Source organism: Saccostrea echinata, unplaced genomic scaffold (assembly GCF_033153115.1).
Source record: "Saccostrea echinata isolate AGI-Se365-2 ecotype Australia unplaced genomic scaffold, CSIRO_AGI_Sech_v1 ptg000043l, whole genome shotgun sequence".
Taxonomy (NCBI): Eukaryota; Metazoa; Mollusca; class Bivalvia; order Ostreida; family Ostreidae; genus Saccostrea; species Saccostrea echinata.
Window position 1 is genome coordinate 3,773,544 of NW_026889792.1, and position 18,641 is coordinate 3,792,184.

An 18,641-nucleotide genomic window follows, 5' to 3' on the forward strand; every position below is an offset into this window, starting at 1 on the left:
GTGTGAAATAATTTATATTTATTTCGTCCAGGGGCTATAAATAATACTTTATTGGGTATAATTTTAACGCTGTCATTTAAAAAAGAATAATGATCGGTACATTCAGGTTGCATTTCACATTACTTGTCGTTGCATTCCGTTGCCTCTTTGGTTTTGGGTAAACCTATTACGATGCAATACATTTTTAAGTAAGAAACAAACGAGTTTTTACCACATTTTATTTGGTAAAAATTAATAAAGGCACATTCACAAAGGACGGAAATACTTATATATGTACATATGTATAAATTCTCGGGAAGTTTGTGTCCTTCACATGACATTTCTCAGAGTATCTGTCCATTTTTTCTCATTATTTCCTCAACTTCACAGTCCAAATCTGATTAGACAAGCGAAGAGGTCAAGGCCAACTTCAAAGGATTTGATTTCATTAAAATATAACAATTACAGCAATGTTCATAAATAAATTAATAATTAATAAGTTACAATAAATAAAAAACAACACAAACACAAGACGATGACACATCAAAATATTTATAATGCCGCTGTGGCGAAGAAAGACTTTTATGGCAGTGACGTATATTTGGATTTGTCGCGCATGCTCCCGCTATTCACGTGGCTAGCACTGTCTTAGTCTGGCACTATGGCAGGTTTCCCTCCATAATGGCGGCGACTCAGCCGTTTTCTTTGGTATGTTTCTGAGAAAATAAATGTTCTAGAGTCAACGGAAGTGACACACCGCTATCGTCCTTGGAATGCATCGGTTTTACTGGAAAACAAAAAAAGAAACGGTAGATATTTTATCGATAAAACACCTTGTTTGCAAACTTCGCTTCCAACATTGTTTGATAAAAAAACTGCTCACATCTTAATTTGATTCTTATTCCATCAGAGCTTCTAAGAACAGCATCAACATATCGCGTTCTTTTTCTCCCTCTAATTTTCTTTTTTCTCCGCCGTCTCTTTTTGTGCTTCTGTTTTCTTCTCCACGAAGATCCTTGAAATTAAAAAAAAATCTTTTGTTTACTACCAGACACTACAAATGCATGATATGTCATTTCATGTTTACTTAACTATACCTACTGTCGCACGAACCGCTGTGGCGAGTATCTATAGCTATGCCCATTTTGCAGGACGCCTGCATCAGGTGACAATAGTTCTTATAATCCACGCCGTCCGTCCCACAGACCTTGTACCGTGACATCGGGGAACAGGTGCGTGATCTGCACAAGGCACACAGAGGCTGGTGATTAACGGGATTTATTAGACAGGACATTCCTTCCGAACACCCAGTGTCCAAACAAGTAGCGTTAGCTATGGAAAGTAATAGACAGTTGATATATTTTTTAACAACTTGCATTACTACTTGAAAGACAAAGATAAGGCGCGTTTTACAGTGAATGTCGTAAAAGTAAGGTATCGAATGCACTTGAAATAAATAAAGTGTTCTTGCTGGGGACATGTATTACGAAACAAATCGTGATAAAAGGTAATTTCTGATAATTTATACCTCGACATTTGCCATAATAGGCGATTCTAATTGACCTATGTCGTCTGCAAACTGCCGCCCTTAACTCACACGGATTTCGATACGTCACGCCATCTTCTCCGCATAAAACTCTGACGTCATCATTATTGGGGCAGCTTATCTGGCAATGAACACAATGTGGCAATCCATTCTGATCCTCTAAACAACGTTTCCAATCCAAACATCTTACCTTTTTGCATGATTCTGAAACGCATATAAGCATATTTTATGGAGTATTCGTAAAAATCGTTTATAAATGCAAAATAGGGGTAAAAGAGACAGAGATTTCTTAATTAAATCATTTATAATGGCTCAAAAGTTCTAAAGCTCATGTCTTACGTCTACAAACACCTCTGTAGGCCACAGATACTGACGTCTCCCGCTTACAGTTCCGCCTCCGTAGCTGACATTCATTGTTGTAGGTCCTTCCGTCCGTTCCGCAGATTTTCCTGGACCTTCTCTGTCCCTGGGTACATTTTATTAGACAGGCACATTTAGGAACTCCTTTCTTTATTCGACAATGTTTTCCTCTTGGGCATTTGACACCTTCACAAGTATCTAAAACAGAACGTTAAATACTGTCTCACTTCTGTAGTTTATTATAAAAATGACGAAGATGGGCGCTCGCGGAGATTCATGTACCAATTATTTCTAATGATCTTAACATCCAATATTAGGGATTTCTATGTATTTTTCCGGGGAAGGGGGTATGCATATTATACATGTAGCTTTACTGTCATTGTAATGCTTTAATATAATCTATAATGTATCTGAAACCTGCAAATAAAAAAACTATTTCTTTTTTGTTATGCTTGTCGCGACAGTAATATCAATGAACCAAAAACTACACAATCATGCACTTTATGCTATTCAGATAAAGATGTCTGAACATTTAAAAATAAATCTGCCGCACTCACATTCTTTCTTTCTGCTTTATAAATGCATTTTTGTGATCTCGCGTTACTCTTATAGTGTTATTTTATTACTGAATAATTATCCCTAGAAGGTATAAATCTAGACATGCTGAAATTAATAACCATATTTCGTTCAATTAATGCTTTGTTACGTAATTTAACGATTTGTCGTCGTTGTCCATGAAGAACCTTGACTAACTAGATTTAAGGTTGTATTATTTAGAGAATAAATATTTCTGGCGTTAAATTTAGAGGATAATGCGAGTTATAAAAGATATAAGCTGCTGATGCAAAAATAAAAGTTCCTTTTTTATGGCAAATTTTCGTGTAGACTTCACAATGATTTGATCCATTTCCGAAAAGACAATATTTTGCAAGATTTGTGCTTGATTGAAAGCAAAAAAGTAACGAGAAACTCTGATTATGAAACCAACGTATTAATTTGAAACTTAGGCATAGAGATAAATATATCTCGTGACCTCGAAAACATGATTCCTTTGGGTTTTTAGTCTATTTATAGATCTATTTATAACATAAATTGGCAATTATTTTTTGCTACTCGTAATTAGTGGTGGCTGATCAACAAAAGTCGTTCATGTCTTTCATTTCAAAATGTCTACAAACCAAAGAAAAAGTTTTTTTTTATGTTTTAAACTTATCTATAATTCATAAAGAAGCTTTATATACGGATTCTTTCAAAAATTCCGAAAGGATTGAAAAGGTTCAAATGATGCTGACACATGCGTAACATTGAGGTTCATACAAGATATGGGGGATACAACAAAATTAAATACAATAATAAAAATAACTGGTATAAGGCTTTCTTGTACAATTCGTTACAAATGAAATTTCTATCATGTTGTAAATTTTGCATTTACCTCCCCAGTTATCATGTTGTAAATTTTGCATTTACCTCCCCCTAGTAAATTCAAAATTTACAACATGATATTTCAATAAAAGATGCATATGGTGAAAATTGTAAAATGTAAATTTATTTGTTTAAAGCCTTTGAGCTAAGAAATGGTAACGAAACATATATATATAGCTATATTTCAGTCTGTCATTCAAGAATGGTATTATAAAAAATGTATATTGTGCAACAAAAGTTAAAAATTTTAACAAAATGTAAAATAATCAAATTGCATGTTATAAAAATTATTATCATAATTAAAAAGGGGGGGGGGGGTCGTACCGCCAACGAAGAGAGTTAAAATTCATTGAAAGCAATGTATTTAGTACATATCCCCTATGTACGATATCTTTAAAAATTCATACATTTTAGTATTTAAACGAATTGAATGATTAATTACTCGTCAATTGTCGCCATCTAAGGCTTTAGATTGCTGTATTTAGTAGACAAAAATATAATTCATTTGTTCTTGATTTATAAAAAAAAAATATCTTTAAATAACTATACATGTATGCATATATGTAAAGGTTTCGCTAGTCACATAAAAAATTTGACAAGAGATGTGCTAATTTAGTTACAATATTAGAATCTGCGTACACAAGGAAACATTTTTCGATATCTTTTTACAATATTTTGATATGTTTCTTCAAAGTTCTTTGAAACCTAATCTTGTCCCTTAAGATAACAAATGAGAGTGTAATATTCCTGCTATATGAAATTTTGTCCTTGGGCATCCGACAAAAATATCCATCTTCGCGCTGATTAGGCAACGGCCTAGGGTGCTTCTTTTTTTTCAATCTTTAACTTAATTTTCGGTATGCATACGTTGTGATGAAAGTGTACATAACAAGTTTTTCTCTATGTGAGCAAGATTTTTTTTTTCACTTCTGGAGAAAAATGTAGCGCTTTTTTTATTAGAAAAAGTTAACTCGTTAATATTTGTTTCGTGAAAAAAAAATGCATTCGACTTTTGTACATCAGTTCTGTAAAACTTCGGCGGCGAAACATCTGGTCTTTATGCTTCCAAGTCATCCTTTTAACAGGAAAACTTTTAATTGCTGTGTTATATCAGACATCAGTAATTTGGTCTTTCGTATCACAATACAATGGCCCTCGTGTGGTGTTAAGCAAATACACAATTTCTTTCATTTAAATTCCAATTAATTTAAGATATCAAAGAAAACTCCTGTTTAACAAAAGTCTATTAAACTTTACCAATTACAGATTACTTTGAAATTTTGTTTCTCTTACCGTGACAAAGTTCGCAGTGCGGAGCGCCCCCTATCAGCTCCTGCCAGTAGAAGAGATCTCCGGTGGAAGTGAAAGTCTGAGGGGTCCAGCTCACGTACGGAGAGGGATTCTTACAGCATTCTTCTTTCGTCACGTTCAGATTGAAGGCCCCGAAACACATCTTCTGTTTTGTCATCGACAACCAACAGGTGCCCGCTGAAAAATGTCGTTCATTGTTTTACTTGAATTATTATAAAACTCCTAGTATCAAATTATTATTTGTTTAAAGAGCTATATATTCATTTCACACTGAAGAGTTCGAATTTTTATGCAGCTAGTGTAATTTGCCCTTAGATCTAAAATCAAATTTATTGAAATATATACAGTATATATTACTGAATTCGTAATCAGTTCAAGCATATTCGTAACATTTTATTAAACCAAAATAAATCAACTGAACACTTTATCTGGATGTACATGTACTTTTCCCAATATTAAGTAAGCAACAGTGATTGCTACATATTGTATTCTTCAATATTTTGCTTTGAACCTTTTTCCTGGAGTAAATTGCCGGTTCCCTATGTTGAAAATAAAATAAACTCAGTATATTTACACCTTTGTGCGATACAAGTTCCTAAAAGAACATTTTCATTGGTGTAGAGAGCGTCCTTAAGAAAGATGGAAATATCGTGTATTAATATATATACAGTGTATATGGAGTGTTGAAAAAAAAACTACATACCAGTAATTTATCCTCACTGTATACATGTGTATGAGGAAAACTTTGATTTAAACATTTTTATACATTCATATTATTCTGAAGCAGAGCCTTAAAAGTGTTATTAAATTACTTCAGAAACGAAGGAGTAAACAGATTGGTGTTGATTTACCTGTCGGTAGCCTTTGATTGCGTTTTAACAATACTGACCTCGAAGTTAATTAATAATTCAATAACAACTTTAAAAGCAATGAAATTAACTAGAAATAATTGTTCTTCAGCGTCACAAGTCATCGGAATGTGGGATCTCCCCTGTAACCTTGCTGGATATGTTTCAATATTTTCAAGAAAATTATGTCTGGAGTAATAATTCAAAATGTCATGTCAATCGATAGTCATTTAATTCTCGGTTTCCATTCTTCAGGGATATATTCAGTTGTCCGGAAATCAGTCGGGGACAAAAATACCGAAACTGAAATAGTAAACAATAGAATTTCTCTTAACTGTCACCAGAGCCCTTTATTAAGATTTCTATGAATTGCGACAAATCAACAAAATATGAAGAAAACCGAGACTTTAAACTTCCCTACTTCCGCGTGTTGAAGTCCATGTAAATAATCGTAGTGTGTAATAGGAAGTGCGAGGGCAGGTATTTTACACAGATTAAACCTTGACTGCAGCTCGCAGCCCAGGCGAAAGCAAAACGAACGCTCCGTACCAAAATGAAATATTAATAGATGATATCTCTATAAATCTGTGTAAATCACAGAATATAATTTATATGACATAAGTCGGTAAGTTAGCAAGATTCAACGAATCCGATGCTTATTTCTGGGTAGAGTACAAGGGAATTTCCAGATTGCCTTTTGATAATAATCGTTGAATAAATAAAATTGTTATCAGCATTTTTCAAGGTCCAGCAGATATACAGAGAATAATCATCAGCAGAATTTATTCCGGGGAGATTGTTTTTTCCCCAAAATTGTAGGTGGCAGATTACACACACATGTACATGCACTTAAATGTTCTTTGATAATGACAGTCATATCATCGAGCCATAGAGTTATAGTACATGTACATGTATACAATACAGACGGGGGATGGACAAACAATACAGCAAAATCTCAAGGTGATCTAAATAGAAAACAATAAAATTCCAGCCACCTTTGATGACAATGCCCCCCACCCACCCACCCATATCAGCACTAATGAAGGAATCTACAATACTTTTAAAATGCAATTGCTGAGCTATCTAAAAATCATTTATGAACTTTTTTAAGTTCACATATTCGCTATGTTCAACACGGCCCTTAGTTTTAGAAGTACGTGCCGATTACTGCTTGATATAGCATTTCTAAACTTAAGCACTCGTTTTATTAAAAGAGTTTAAAAAAGGCTTTATACTTCCTACTTGATTTTATTTCGGTCAACAAGTGCAGATCGAGTATTAAAACAAAAGAGACACGTCCGGTTGATAACCAGGCCTCAATTACTTATACTCATCACTCCTACAAATGGCAGTACAAAGGAATCGGCGCACTTTGTCTTTTGTATCGTGAAAGGTTTTTCTACGTTATGGAATAATCGGAATCTTTTTGATATATCCCTTTCTTATTTTCAACAAAACACCATTGAAATTTGGTAATATCTTATAAAAATTGTTTGGAATACGATGTTAAGTATTCTGCAGAAAACTATATGAAAAGATACATTTTATGATCTTGGCGTGTTTGAAAATTTTTGATTTACTACACTTTGAATAATTTTTATTTTCGTCCTCCCCCCCCCCCCCCCCCGTTTTTAGACAATTCTTCCCTCTGTCCGTCACTTCTGTGTTTGACCTTTGGGTGAATGACCGCCCTCTTTCACCTGAAATCAACCCCGGAAAACAACAATCATGGATACGTATGACGTTGTTTTTAAAACATCTAATAAATCAGAAAATTTCGTTTAATCCTTTCTTTGTATTTTGAAAAAGACATTATTTCAAGGGTGAAATTTTAGTGAGTAAGGTTTCCAAAGTTGTAGTTATTTCAGCAATTAAGGGTTTAAGCGTGATTACTATGCTACTGTAAAAGTGTTTTAGGTCACGGCACGCTCAGTAATTAGTCCCCAGAATTTTTAAAATATCGAAATGTAGGGCGCCCTTTCGGTGCGTAAATGTTATTTGAGATAGAATACATAATATGAAAATAAATTTGTTTTACGCACATCAAACGGGTTGAATGGATTTGCTTTGACACAAATGAAATAATCATGCACAAATATCCAGAAATTCTCGTCTTTCTGGTGGATATTAATAGCAGAAATTTCTAAGAATGCGGACAAATACCTGCCTTAAACCTTTGATAATTTTTGGGGGAAATACAAGGAAAATGATTTTTCTTGGAAATTTTCTGCATTCTCTGAAAATGTCTTTTATCATAGTTTTATGCTTCATACTTATTAATAAATACAACCAGATTTTACGGTTTATTAGAATTTTAAATTCTCAGCACCAAAAGTTACGATTCCTAATTCCCTGTTTCTGATCGACTATTTGGTATACGAGTGTATTCAGTGTAAAACTGAGAAGGCGCGATCTACGTTGAGTTATTAACCCCTCATTAGATGGAGATCAGAAACAAATAATCCAACGAAATGGTCTTCAAACATAATTTATGAGTTTTGCGTGAGGTCTTGAGTAGATATAACGTTAGCACTTGCATGAACGCAATTAAAATTAGATGCGTCAATGTCTCTTATTAACATAAATATACAAATTGCTTATCTCTATCTTTTGGGTCACGAAGGTGGCAAATTTTTATGGAAAATTTAGTATGAAAGGCACATTGCTTCTTCTGATGCGCTTTCATACATTACTTTTAAAATATGCATCAATAAATGCATGTTTGTTCTTTATTAAGTGTTTTGATCATTTCCATTTTAAATATCGTTTGTCTGTATATAATTCATTAGGACAGTCGCATTTTTCAGACACCGGCATATTAACGTGCGAAGTTCTTTTTCCTTCTGACTCATTACTAAAGCCTTTAATACTTTTCCTTAAAAGAGAAGTATAATATCTTTTATAATTAACAAAATTTAATTACAAAATCCTGAAAATTCTCCAGCTTATGAATGGTGCAGTAAAACAGATTAAAAATTCGCAGTATCGGCGATTTGTAGGTTCCATTGAACATCGAAGTTCTTAAAAATTTTCGGTATCTTTTAATTTTAGAACCAATTATACCTCTTCATGAAAATTCCGTTCGAACAATGTCTGACCGTAGTACAACAATTATATGGCAGTTAAAAGAGAACTCGGAGCCACCCTCTTAAGTGTCAAGTGCAAAAAATAGAGAATATAAGAACATAGAATTTGATGGCGTGCGAGCTCTGATCGTCCATGGACTATAATTTAACCTTATAATAAAATGTTCTTTATTTTTGTCTTGAAATCGATGGAATCCTGGTGGTAAATAGGAATATTTACACTCTGTACTTTTAACTTTCGTCTGGTGGCTCAACTTTTTGATTTGTGTATCGATTCCTATTGATCAAAGTAGGTCGACTGGGGCCAATAACTTACCTACTGAAAATACGACCCTATAGGGGGGACTCCCCCTGGCATTCTTTATTAAATCCTTTATTAGAAGTATCTTAAGTTAATAAAGACAGGAGGAAAAGACATAATAAATACAACAAAAAACGGGTGCATTAAGTCTGGGGCAATACGATATCAGTGTAATCTCTGATCGATTCCGGACGCATGTTTTGAATAGGTATAGGGTCTTGTCTTGCCAGGTAGCCAAACTATTCCCTTTGAAGTGTTGTATTGTAACAGAAAACAATGTTCTAGGTGATCGGAAATAACTATTTCACGTTGACTTGTATTACAACTGAGTCAACAACGAACAAGTGTAAATAATGTTTACGCAATTAGCCGCGGCATTCTATATCACATACTCCAAATGTCGAACAAAAAAAAGAAAAATGTGAAGTTTAAAATTCGATTGAGACTTCTGATCTGGTGCAGGGACTTCAAAGAGATTCGCAGAGTTATTTTCTTATTTTTCCCCCCTTCTTTGAGGCCTGTTATTGACTTAGACGAAGTGCGGCGCGCGGCAGCTACTACATGTCACTTTTCAGCTAGCGACATATCTATGTATATGCTGTATTATAAATTATGTAACTTTATTTACTGCGTCTAGACATTCTACAAGAATCAATCAACTCATATTGATCCCAAGTCAGTCATCCCAGCAGATAAGCAGGCTATTTACCATCTTACCCCGTCACACAGGTACGGCTGGAATGAGGATTTCAGGATGTTTGCTTAAGGAAATATTGCTCGAAAACAAAACAGAACGTCGAGACTATGCCCGCACCTACTTTTTTTCTGCGGACCAGACAACAGGACAGACTCCTTGTCACGTCTGGGTTGTCAGTCATCTTCGGCCGAAGGATGAGGGAGACACTACACAATGGAACCCGGAATCGTGTAAATGCAAGACATATAAGTATAATTTGGCTGACAGTCAAACGATACACTGTCGGAGTTTAGATTTCCAAGGACAGTGTGTGACTTTGATGTAGCATATCACGGCAGTGCTTCGGGTAGATGCACAGTTTAACGCTGTTTTCAACATTAGGCCTCGGCCCTGACCCTCGGCCCGGGTAACTGCGTTCGTTTATATCTTCACAAAGGCATGAGAACGCAACACGAACATCACTTATACTATAATCTATCGCCCACCGGAAACAGATTGATATCTTCTGCAAGTTTTTGACGCATATATTATTAATTACTTCAATCATTCTTGTTGTGTTAGAATACTTTGATCATGTCGGGCAGCCGGGGAGGCTATTTTGCTTTTTAATAATTACACTATATTTATCATCATAGCAAATTTATCATAATCTTCAGCTATTACATAAACACCGCTTTTTGTGAATGATGCAATGTGCAGCAGACTGGTAACGTCTGCTACAGGTGCGAGAGAAAATTTTGGCGCTAAAAGTGCGTAAGCTCTCCGTTACGTGAAAATAGGGTCCCACGCATCTTTTGTTAAGTTAATTACTTTTCGCCATTCATATAGGTTCTTTTGCCAACTTTACTATGCAGATTTTTTAAATAAGACCTACGCAAGAAAATTTACCGAATTAAAGGTAGATTTTACGAGAAAAGGTTTTAAAAGTTTGATATGAAGGAAAAAAATTAGAATAAATAATCTTTTTTTTCGTAGTTTCAAAAGCTTTATGAAATGGAACAATTTAGAATAAATAATCCTTTTTTAATAGTCAGATTGTATTAATATTTTTTTAATTTAGAAAAAGCTAGAGAACTTCCTACTTGTCTCTACCTTGCACATGGCATTCTTTGTAAAATCCAGATATTTTTTCACGCTTACTAACATGGAAAATATTTATAATTGTTAAAAATGTCCGTACGTATGATAAATACAAATTTGATAATTTAATCATGAAAAATTTTAGGTGACAAGTGCGAAATCTTAAGAACCCAGCTTGCAAGAATGGCTTTCAGAATATGTTGATATTGCAAAAAAAAAAAAACATTAATGCTGTCAGAACTTAATCAAAAATACAATGGAAATCAAAACATGTTAGAAGGGAAAGACTACAATACTAATGTAAATTAGTGGTGTATATATTTTCTTACGTATACAATACTTCTATAAAGTTACATGTATCATTGAGAGAAGTAGGTAATTAGAAACAGAAAGATAAAAGTTGTAAAAGTCTTGTGTATAGTACTCACCCTGTGTCCGACCGACCCAAGCCAGGAGGAGGAAGAGTATAATTAAAGAGTTAGCATCCATCTTAACACTATCGCACATCAAACCATTATCATTTGGGGGGAATAAAAGAAAAAAAAAACAAAGCTCACACACGAAGTTGAATGATCATGATAGACAGATAATCTATCCTGGGGTTTATGTCGAGACAGTGTCGTGAATTGTTACTGTCTGACTGAAGCACGTGTTTGTCTGCTAGTAGTTTTGATAGTAACTTACTGAACGATGTCACTGCATTTTATTAGGCATGACTGGTAGTCGGTACAGTCTCGAGTTGGGGGAGGGGCATACGGCGCGGAAGGCGAGCGTATTGGCGCGATCTGCAGGAAGGTGGCGTAGACAACTTCAGGATTTTACAATCAATTATATAACACGTAATAATTCCGCATTCAGGTGCACGGTCGCTGCTCTTGCATTAGCAGGTAATTGCATTATTTACGATTGATATGTTTTGAATGGTTATTTTTGAGGTTGTGCTTTATCAAAAGAAAACAGAACTATATAAATAGATACGGGACTACTTCTAAATGTCTTCTTCCCGACAACCGATATTTACCTTAGACAGGTGTGTTAATATAGCAGCGTGTATTGGCCACAATTTGTAGGTCATGAATTGCAGTTGTAAGGACGATTACGTGAATTTCCTGGTTGACAATGGTCATGTATTTTGATATAGGCGTGTTTACAAGAGATACCGTGTATTGAAAACAATTGATACCCTTTTTTCGATGTGATCTTCCAAAGGCAAAAAAGTGTACAAGGAGTACAACTCATCTGAAGATCTCTTACTGTAGAAAATAATTATGTAACAATGCACAAACAGATAAAATATAGCTCCTCCAAACAACAGGGTTTTTTCATACGCTGATACGTTAAAAATTGTCCACAGCCCCATTATATAATTTAATATTGTATGGTAAATAGTTTAAGAAAGATATATCATTTTCATATCAACGAAATCGACACCCTTCGTCTGGGATGTGGTTTATATTAAAGGTAGCATACAATGGGGTATATGACCACCCAATTTCTGTGGCTAGACTGATATCATTTCCGCGTTCTCACATGATTTTGTTGCTTATTTCTGTTGCAGAAATTTGTTGCCATGTTTGATCTTTGGAGACCCGTCTTTTAATACATCAATTTTCACAGTCTAAGGGTTATTTGTAATGCGAAGCGAAAAAAAAAAAATATGCAAAGTGACTCTAATTATATAAGAGTTGCAGACAATTACATATTGCAAAAAATGTAAAAGCAAATTGCAGCAGGGAAAAAATGTTTTAGAGTCTCGTGTTTTGATGAAAATGGAATTTTCCACAAGTATATGTAATGTTATCCACAGGTATGTGTAATTTTGTACAGAATTCCAAAGCTTTCTCAGCTCAAACTTTGTAAAATACATGTATATTTTCACAATTTTAAGAGGTGTGTCACCCCTTCAAGCATCATTATATCATTTTAAATATGCTATAAATCGAAGCCTTTGTTAAAAGTTAAAAAATTATTAAAATTCTTGATATATATAATATATATGAGGTCAAATATCAAGAGCATATGAGAGTCCCGGACTTAATATTACAAAAGAACTTGTAACTAATACCAAACTTTAAGCTTGTTCTTGAAGATGGTATACTTAATAATTTTAATAATTTCGTAAAAGTTGCTTGCCTAAATATATATTTTTTTTTTATTTGTTGAAAGAAGAATTAATATACTGAATTATGATTTAAAGAAAAAACAATTTGTTTAACAGACACAGGGTCTGCTTCGTTGTTTCTTATGATATTTATGCTAAATATAAAAGGTATTGTCCAAAAAAAGATGGAAATTTGATTCTGAGGACAGTGCTCAAGGTCATGTGGGGACGGCTATGAAAAATGGCTTGTATTATGATGATTTACCTACAAAATTATGTATCAAACATCATTTGCCTAGATTAAAGATGAAAATAAATTTAGATAGTCTTAGATAAAACATTTTTAGGTCAAAAGTCAAGGTCAAATAGGGTTATGATGGTAGACGACACATCTTTAATACATTAATAAGAATAGGCAAAAGAAAAAAAGTGTTACGAGAAGAACAAGAAGAATTTTGGACAGAACAATAATTATGTATTCCCTTCGTCGAAAAGGAGAAAATACTGAACAAGAGACACATAGGATGCAAATGATACATTCGGAAGGTGTAACCGTTTTCGTGCACATTACACGAAAGACTACTTTGTTCAATATGGACCGACATCGACGAGTATAGTTTATAGTTTATGTATACATGACATGTATTATGAACATTTTCCCCCATACAGTTACTTTGAGAAACGAAGATTTATACAATTACAGGAGTGTATAAAGATGCATTTACTATATGTGCGCTTCTGCAAAGAAAGTACACCTTTTCCTATTTGGGGAATACATAGTAAGTTTGCTCATTAGTATTTCGAGTAAAATTAGCTTTATAATGGGATATTAATTCGTTCCTGGGATTATATATTTTAAACAATCCTTATATATGTACTTATTTAATGTGCTTTACATTAAATGTTAGATTTAACTTACTTGGGGTACCAAATTTTAGCAACATCACAATTTATATGGTATTTCTAAAAATCGAATGTGCTTCTTAAGAATTTTAAACTGTTACAATGTATTTTTATCCATGGCCAATAGAAAATACAAGCTGATTTAGTCTGTTTAAAAAAAAGAACTTTTTTTTTTTTTAATTCAAATAAAACAGAAAAATTTTAAGAAAGTGCACTCAACTCCACAAATTCTTGATCATTTTATGGATAAGTGCTAGCTTGAAGGTGTTCTGAGTCATTCTCGGGTAACAAACAACGGAAGAGGGGGTGGGACAAAGCCGACGGAATTGTCTACATGAACCACTTCTGTATTATTTCAGTCGCCACGTCTCGATCGATCCAAGACAGCCTTAACTTTCGTGACAGCGTTCGCTTGATGTAAAACATTGCCAAAGATACTATATTTTTTAACCCTCAATTACTATACAAAGTGCGTCATAGACTATCGTTTCACGCCAAGGTCTTCTGAGAGTATCGTATGTTTCAGGTGTTTGATCACTTTCACAATGCAAGTCTGAATGATAACCTTGGGCAATTTCAGCTGGTTTCTGGCATAGCCGACAAATGATATCGTTATATCATTGTAAGCATAATTTTTGTTTGTTTGCTTTGAGAATTTTTCACCAAATTATTGGTGGAAGGCTGCAAATTTAGACTATACTCGGCATTCGGTAAGTCATGACCATTGGGCAGTGGAATCTTTTTCGTGTCGGCATCTAGTACGTCCTACAGTGGATTGTCGTCGGCGACAATATGTATACCTTCACTGCACATATTGTTGTCCATCGGTACATATTGTCGCCGGCGACAGAGCAGTTGGATCAGCCGCAATCTCTGCTCATATTCCACTTATTTTAAATAGGATCTGACATATTTCCTTTCCTCCATTTAACTTCACTATCCCTCCCTTTCAGCGTTTTTATTTATTCTGCTCATTTCAATATTTGATTTTAAAAAAAACATGCGAGGTTCAGTGAAAAAAAGAGAAAAAACACATATCCATATAATTTTATCAATATGACAGTCTAAATAAAACTGGATTATTTATTCTTAAAACAGGCATTTTCAAAATATGGACCTGAGGAGCAGTTTTCGATATACATGTAACATCATTTGATAATATGTTCCAAACGGCTGCGGCGTTTCTCAGTCAAAGACTAGTTTTGACTCCGAAGTCTCACATTGGTCAAATTTTGACAAATTCGAAATACCAGTTTTATTGAAAGATGCTTCTCATCTGTTTACCTTTTGTCAAAATCCTTTTCATTAGTATTGGCGACTTTCGGCTTCCATAGTACAGTTTAACAATATCGGTTCAGAGATATCATTTATTATTCGTTGAAAAAATACCGATCACTTGACTTCTGATGATATAATCAAAACATTGAAAAGACAATTATTGCGTTATACATCTGTAGTATATTGTGCCTATATATTTTTTTAATTTAATCAGTATTTTATTATGTAAAGTCAGTTTACATAATTGGATTGGACATCAGGCATGGCCTATATACATGTAAGTCCTCTCCAAGAAGGTCAGGGTTACAAATGTTTAGAATTGACAATGATTTACAATCATGATGAAATAATTCATAATAAGTTACATTAATTTCTTTTGTTAACTATTGTGCCTATATTATAATATATATTGCTGGAAAACATATTATTTATTACAGTTCTTGGTTTGTAAAAAAATTATTATTGTGCAGATGTATAGACAAAATCTGGGACATGTTTGTTGAAACACACTGTACCATTTTCGGATGATATTTTGAAGGAACTAATTTATTAGAAATAAGACATTAAAGGAAGTATGCATAAGGTCACAGTAAATTCATTTTTTTACGTTCCCTGGCGGGTAGGTTTTCAGGAAAACTCAGTTAAAAAAAAACAAACACAAGTTTGTCAAATTCTCAACAATTTTTCTCTGAATTCTTTTTGAAATATTTCAAATCCATTCAATTTTAAGGCTACAGTAGTATTTGGAATGTGTTTGTTTTTATTCGGACTGGATGGTACCTTTTCAAAGGATCAAGGGACGTAAAACAAAAGATATTATTTACCTCGGCCTAAGATGATATTTTGAATCTAAGTGTGTGTGTGTGGGGGGGGGGGGGTGGAGGGAGGGGCACCACTCTGGAAGCTCCTCTCAAAAATTGCTCGATTCGCCCCATGTAGTCGATACAGATAACACTTCATTCGGGATACTTAGTATATAGTTACTGTCTTACACAACATAGCATTTCCTTATCCGCTATAGGAATGATGGATCACACGGCACATAACTTTAGAGGTACTAGAACATATAAGCTCTAAGGCTTCAATTCACAGGTCCCTTTTGCAAAATTATTAAAATAATGATACAAAGAGTTATTGATGTAATATACTTGTTTCATACAAAGGCAAATGTATCATGTTATAAAATTTGAATTTGCTCGGAAGAGGTAAAAAAGATTTAACAGTTATTCTGTAAATGTGTTAACCTCTATCCAGTCAATTCAAAATCTATAATGATGATGCACAAAATTCTCCAGAACTTTAAGTTTTACATGTACCTGGTATTAACATACTTTATTGGTACAAGTTTAAAAACTTATATCACCCTTTCACTACAATTGCATGAAAAGTCTACATTAAGTCACAGTTGTTTGTATTATCAACCCCACCACCACCCCCAGGAAATCTAATCAAATTGTAAAATCTTGTTAAAAAAAAAAAATTCTGGCTTCACGATTATACTTAAAACAAATAAAGTGAAATAACTACATGTATCAGTATCTTCTATCATGCCACAGGCTTGAAATTATATTGCATCGTATATACTTACTTTACTTACTTAGTCCCCTTCGTGCTTTGAGCACATAAGGCCTAATTTCTTCGTATATAGATCATACAAAGTATACAATTATGCCAAAGCCTGGTGTGCAGACTTTTCAAAATCAAAATAGATTTTTAAATACTAATTTAAGTTTTAAAATTAGTCATTGATTAGTGAATTTCTAATTTTAATTGGAAATAAGTTCGATTCATTAATTACTAAAAGTACGTAGAAACAAAGTTTGACATATATAAGTATATTATCTATACATTTCGGAATGTCATAATTTTCACATTTCTTGTAAAATACCTAGATATATTACAGCTCATATTGGGAAGAATGCCACTTAGATAATCTGGTACTAATTTATGTATTTTGTACATTGTTGTTAATCTAAATTGTAGCTACTTGTTTTTCTACTACTGAGTTGTTCCCAGACCGTTTAGAAGTTATGAAGAAGTCTGTTTATAATTTATTTATGTTAAGAAGTTTTACCTAACACAAATGTACTTTTATTAAATGCATAATGTGTGCATTGCATTAAATTCTATACGTATATTTTAGCAGGAAGGTTTTTTCTTTCTTTATTTATTTATTCATTTTTATTTATTTTCTAAACAGTGTTAAGTATTTCCGAATAATGTGCAACAAACGGTTTTAAGTTTTTTTTATTATTGTTATTATCGGTTACTAAAATTATGAATACATGTACATGCATCTTCATCTATATATGAGAAAGGATAAATGAAGCATACAACTTGTGATGTATTTTGAAATGAAAGATTTTTTTTCTTTGCGTTATGTTAATCTCTCTTCCTTCTTTTGATCCGCCTCCCTGGTTAACACATCATGTAATTAAAGTTTGAACTATCATGACGTTGTAATAATTTTACAGAGGTGGCAGAACTCTTTTGTAGTTTCATTTCTCAGCAGTAAGACCTTTTCTGTGAACCACGCATTGTTCGTTGCTGTGTACTGGAAAAGAAACCTTACCATTTCAAAATTCATGTCTGAACATAAGAAATAATAAATTTACAAGACAAAAACAAATACATGTATATCACGAACCGGAAATGAAATGATATTAATAAATCTTTAGATCTATCTATTATAATCCGCTAGTGCAAACAGAAGCCAGAAATTTCAGAAGGGGTGGACCAAAAATATGTTGTTTTCATATCTCCGTGAGATGACGAATGGTTTCCTGTTTTTTGGTGGCTCTAAGATTACCGGGTGCAGAAGATTTCATGATCTTGCGTCTGTTTATTTATATAACGACAAACTGTGGTTTCATTTTTGCACTTTAAGAATTCGTTTGTTCAAGTTCAGATAGCGTGTTACCTTGTCTGCGTCTTCGACCGATGCACACGTGCAGCCGAACACGCGTAAAAGAACTTTTCAGATGCTTAATTTACTTTTTTGAAAACCACAGCAGTCAAGCATGTTTTTTTTCCTTCAAAGAAGTAAAAAAAAGTTAATATATTCTAAGAGGGGAGCAGGGTCATTTTTTTTCAAAGTTTTATCCTAAAGGGACGATTACCCCCCTCCCCCATTTTTATAAACCATTAGATAATTTCTGTTGTATTGGCATATCAAATAAAGGCAGCTATGAACTATTATATTTTTTTTTGTCCAAAGTGTTCGAATTCCATATTTTCAAAAATTATCAAGAAATTCTCTCTCAAAATTTTTAAAGAGTTATTTGATATTCATGTACATGAATTTCCAAAAATCGATTAGTTGTATTAATGCATGTTCACGCTCTTGTTTTCATTTGTTAAAATAGCCTTTTAAATTAAAGGTATTGTAAATTTTAACAGTATTAAAGAAATTTAATCAGCAGCATTGAAGATGGGAGTTTATTGTAACCCAGACCCGACCTTCACCACTCCAAAGAAATGAAATACGACTAACAGAGTTAAGAAGAGGGGGGGGGGGGGAGGGGGTTAGAATGTGCTCATTTTTGCAAATAACTTTGCTCGGGATAAATTAGAGATTCTTGAAAGATTAAAACAGTTCAAGATTTCCCTTAAAGTATACAAAAAATTGTAGAGACATTTTAAGCAGCTCTAATTATGTACTATTAGTTTTGGTCTTCATTTTATGTGCAAGAAACTGCGTATGCTGTTCAGAGGACAATAAACCATGTT

General features: G+C 33.6%; 1 protein-coding gene across 2 annotated transcripts; it reads right to left on the reverse strand.

The window, feature by feature from the left end:
• Positions 1-583: 583 nt before the first annotated feature.
• LOC133201294 (follistatin-A-like) lies at positions 584-11,227 on the reverse strand. Of its 2 annotated transcripts, none has more exons than XM_061337091.1 (7): positions 11,059-11,227; positions 4,601-4,795; positions 1,865-2,083; positions 1,508-1,729; positions 1,081-1,311; positions 863-994; positions 584-766 (listed from the first exon to the last, which is right to left on the reverse strand). In XM_061337091.1, the coding sequence occupies exons 1-7, from the start codon at positions 11,135-11,137 to the stop codon at positions 672-674; spliced, it is 1,173 nt and encodes a 390-aa protein (XP_061193075.1). In that variant the 5' UTR covers positions 11,138-11,227; the 3' UTR covers positions 584-671. The 2 variants fall into 2 exon arrangements, with proteins under 2 accessions (XP_061193075.1, XP_061193076.1); XM_061337092.1 differs by having other exon boundaries at positions 631-695.
• Between the last annotated feature and the right edge of the window lie 7,414 nt (positions 11,228-18,641).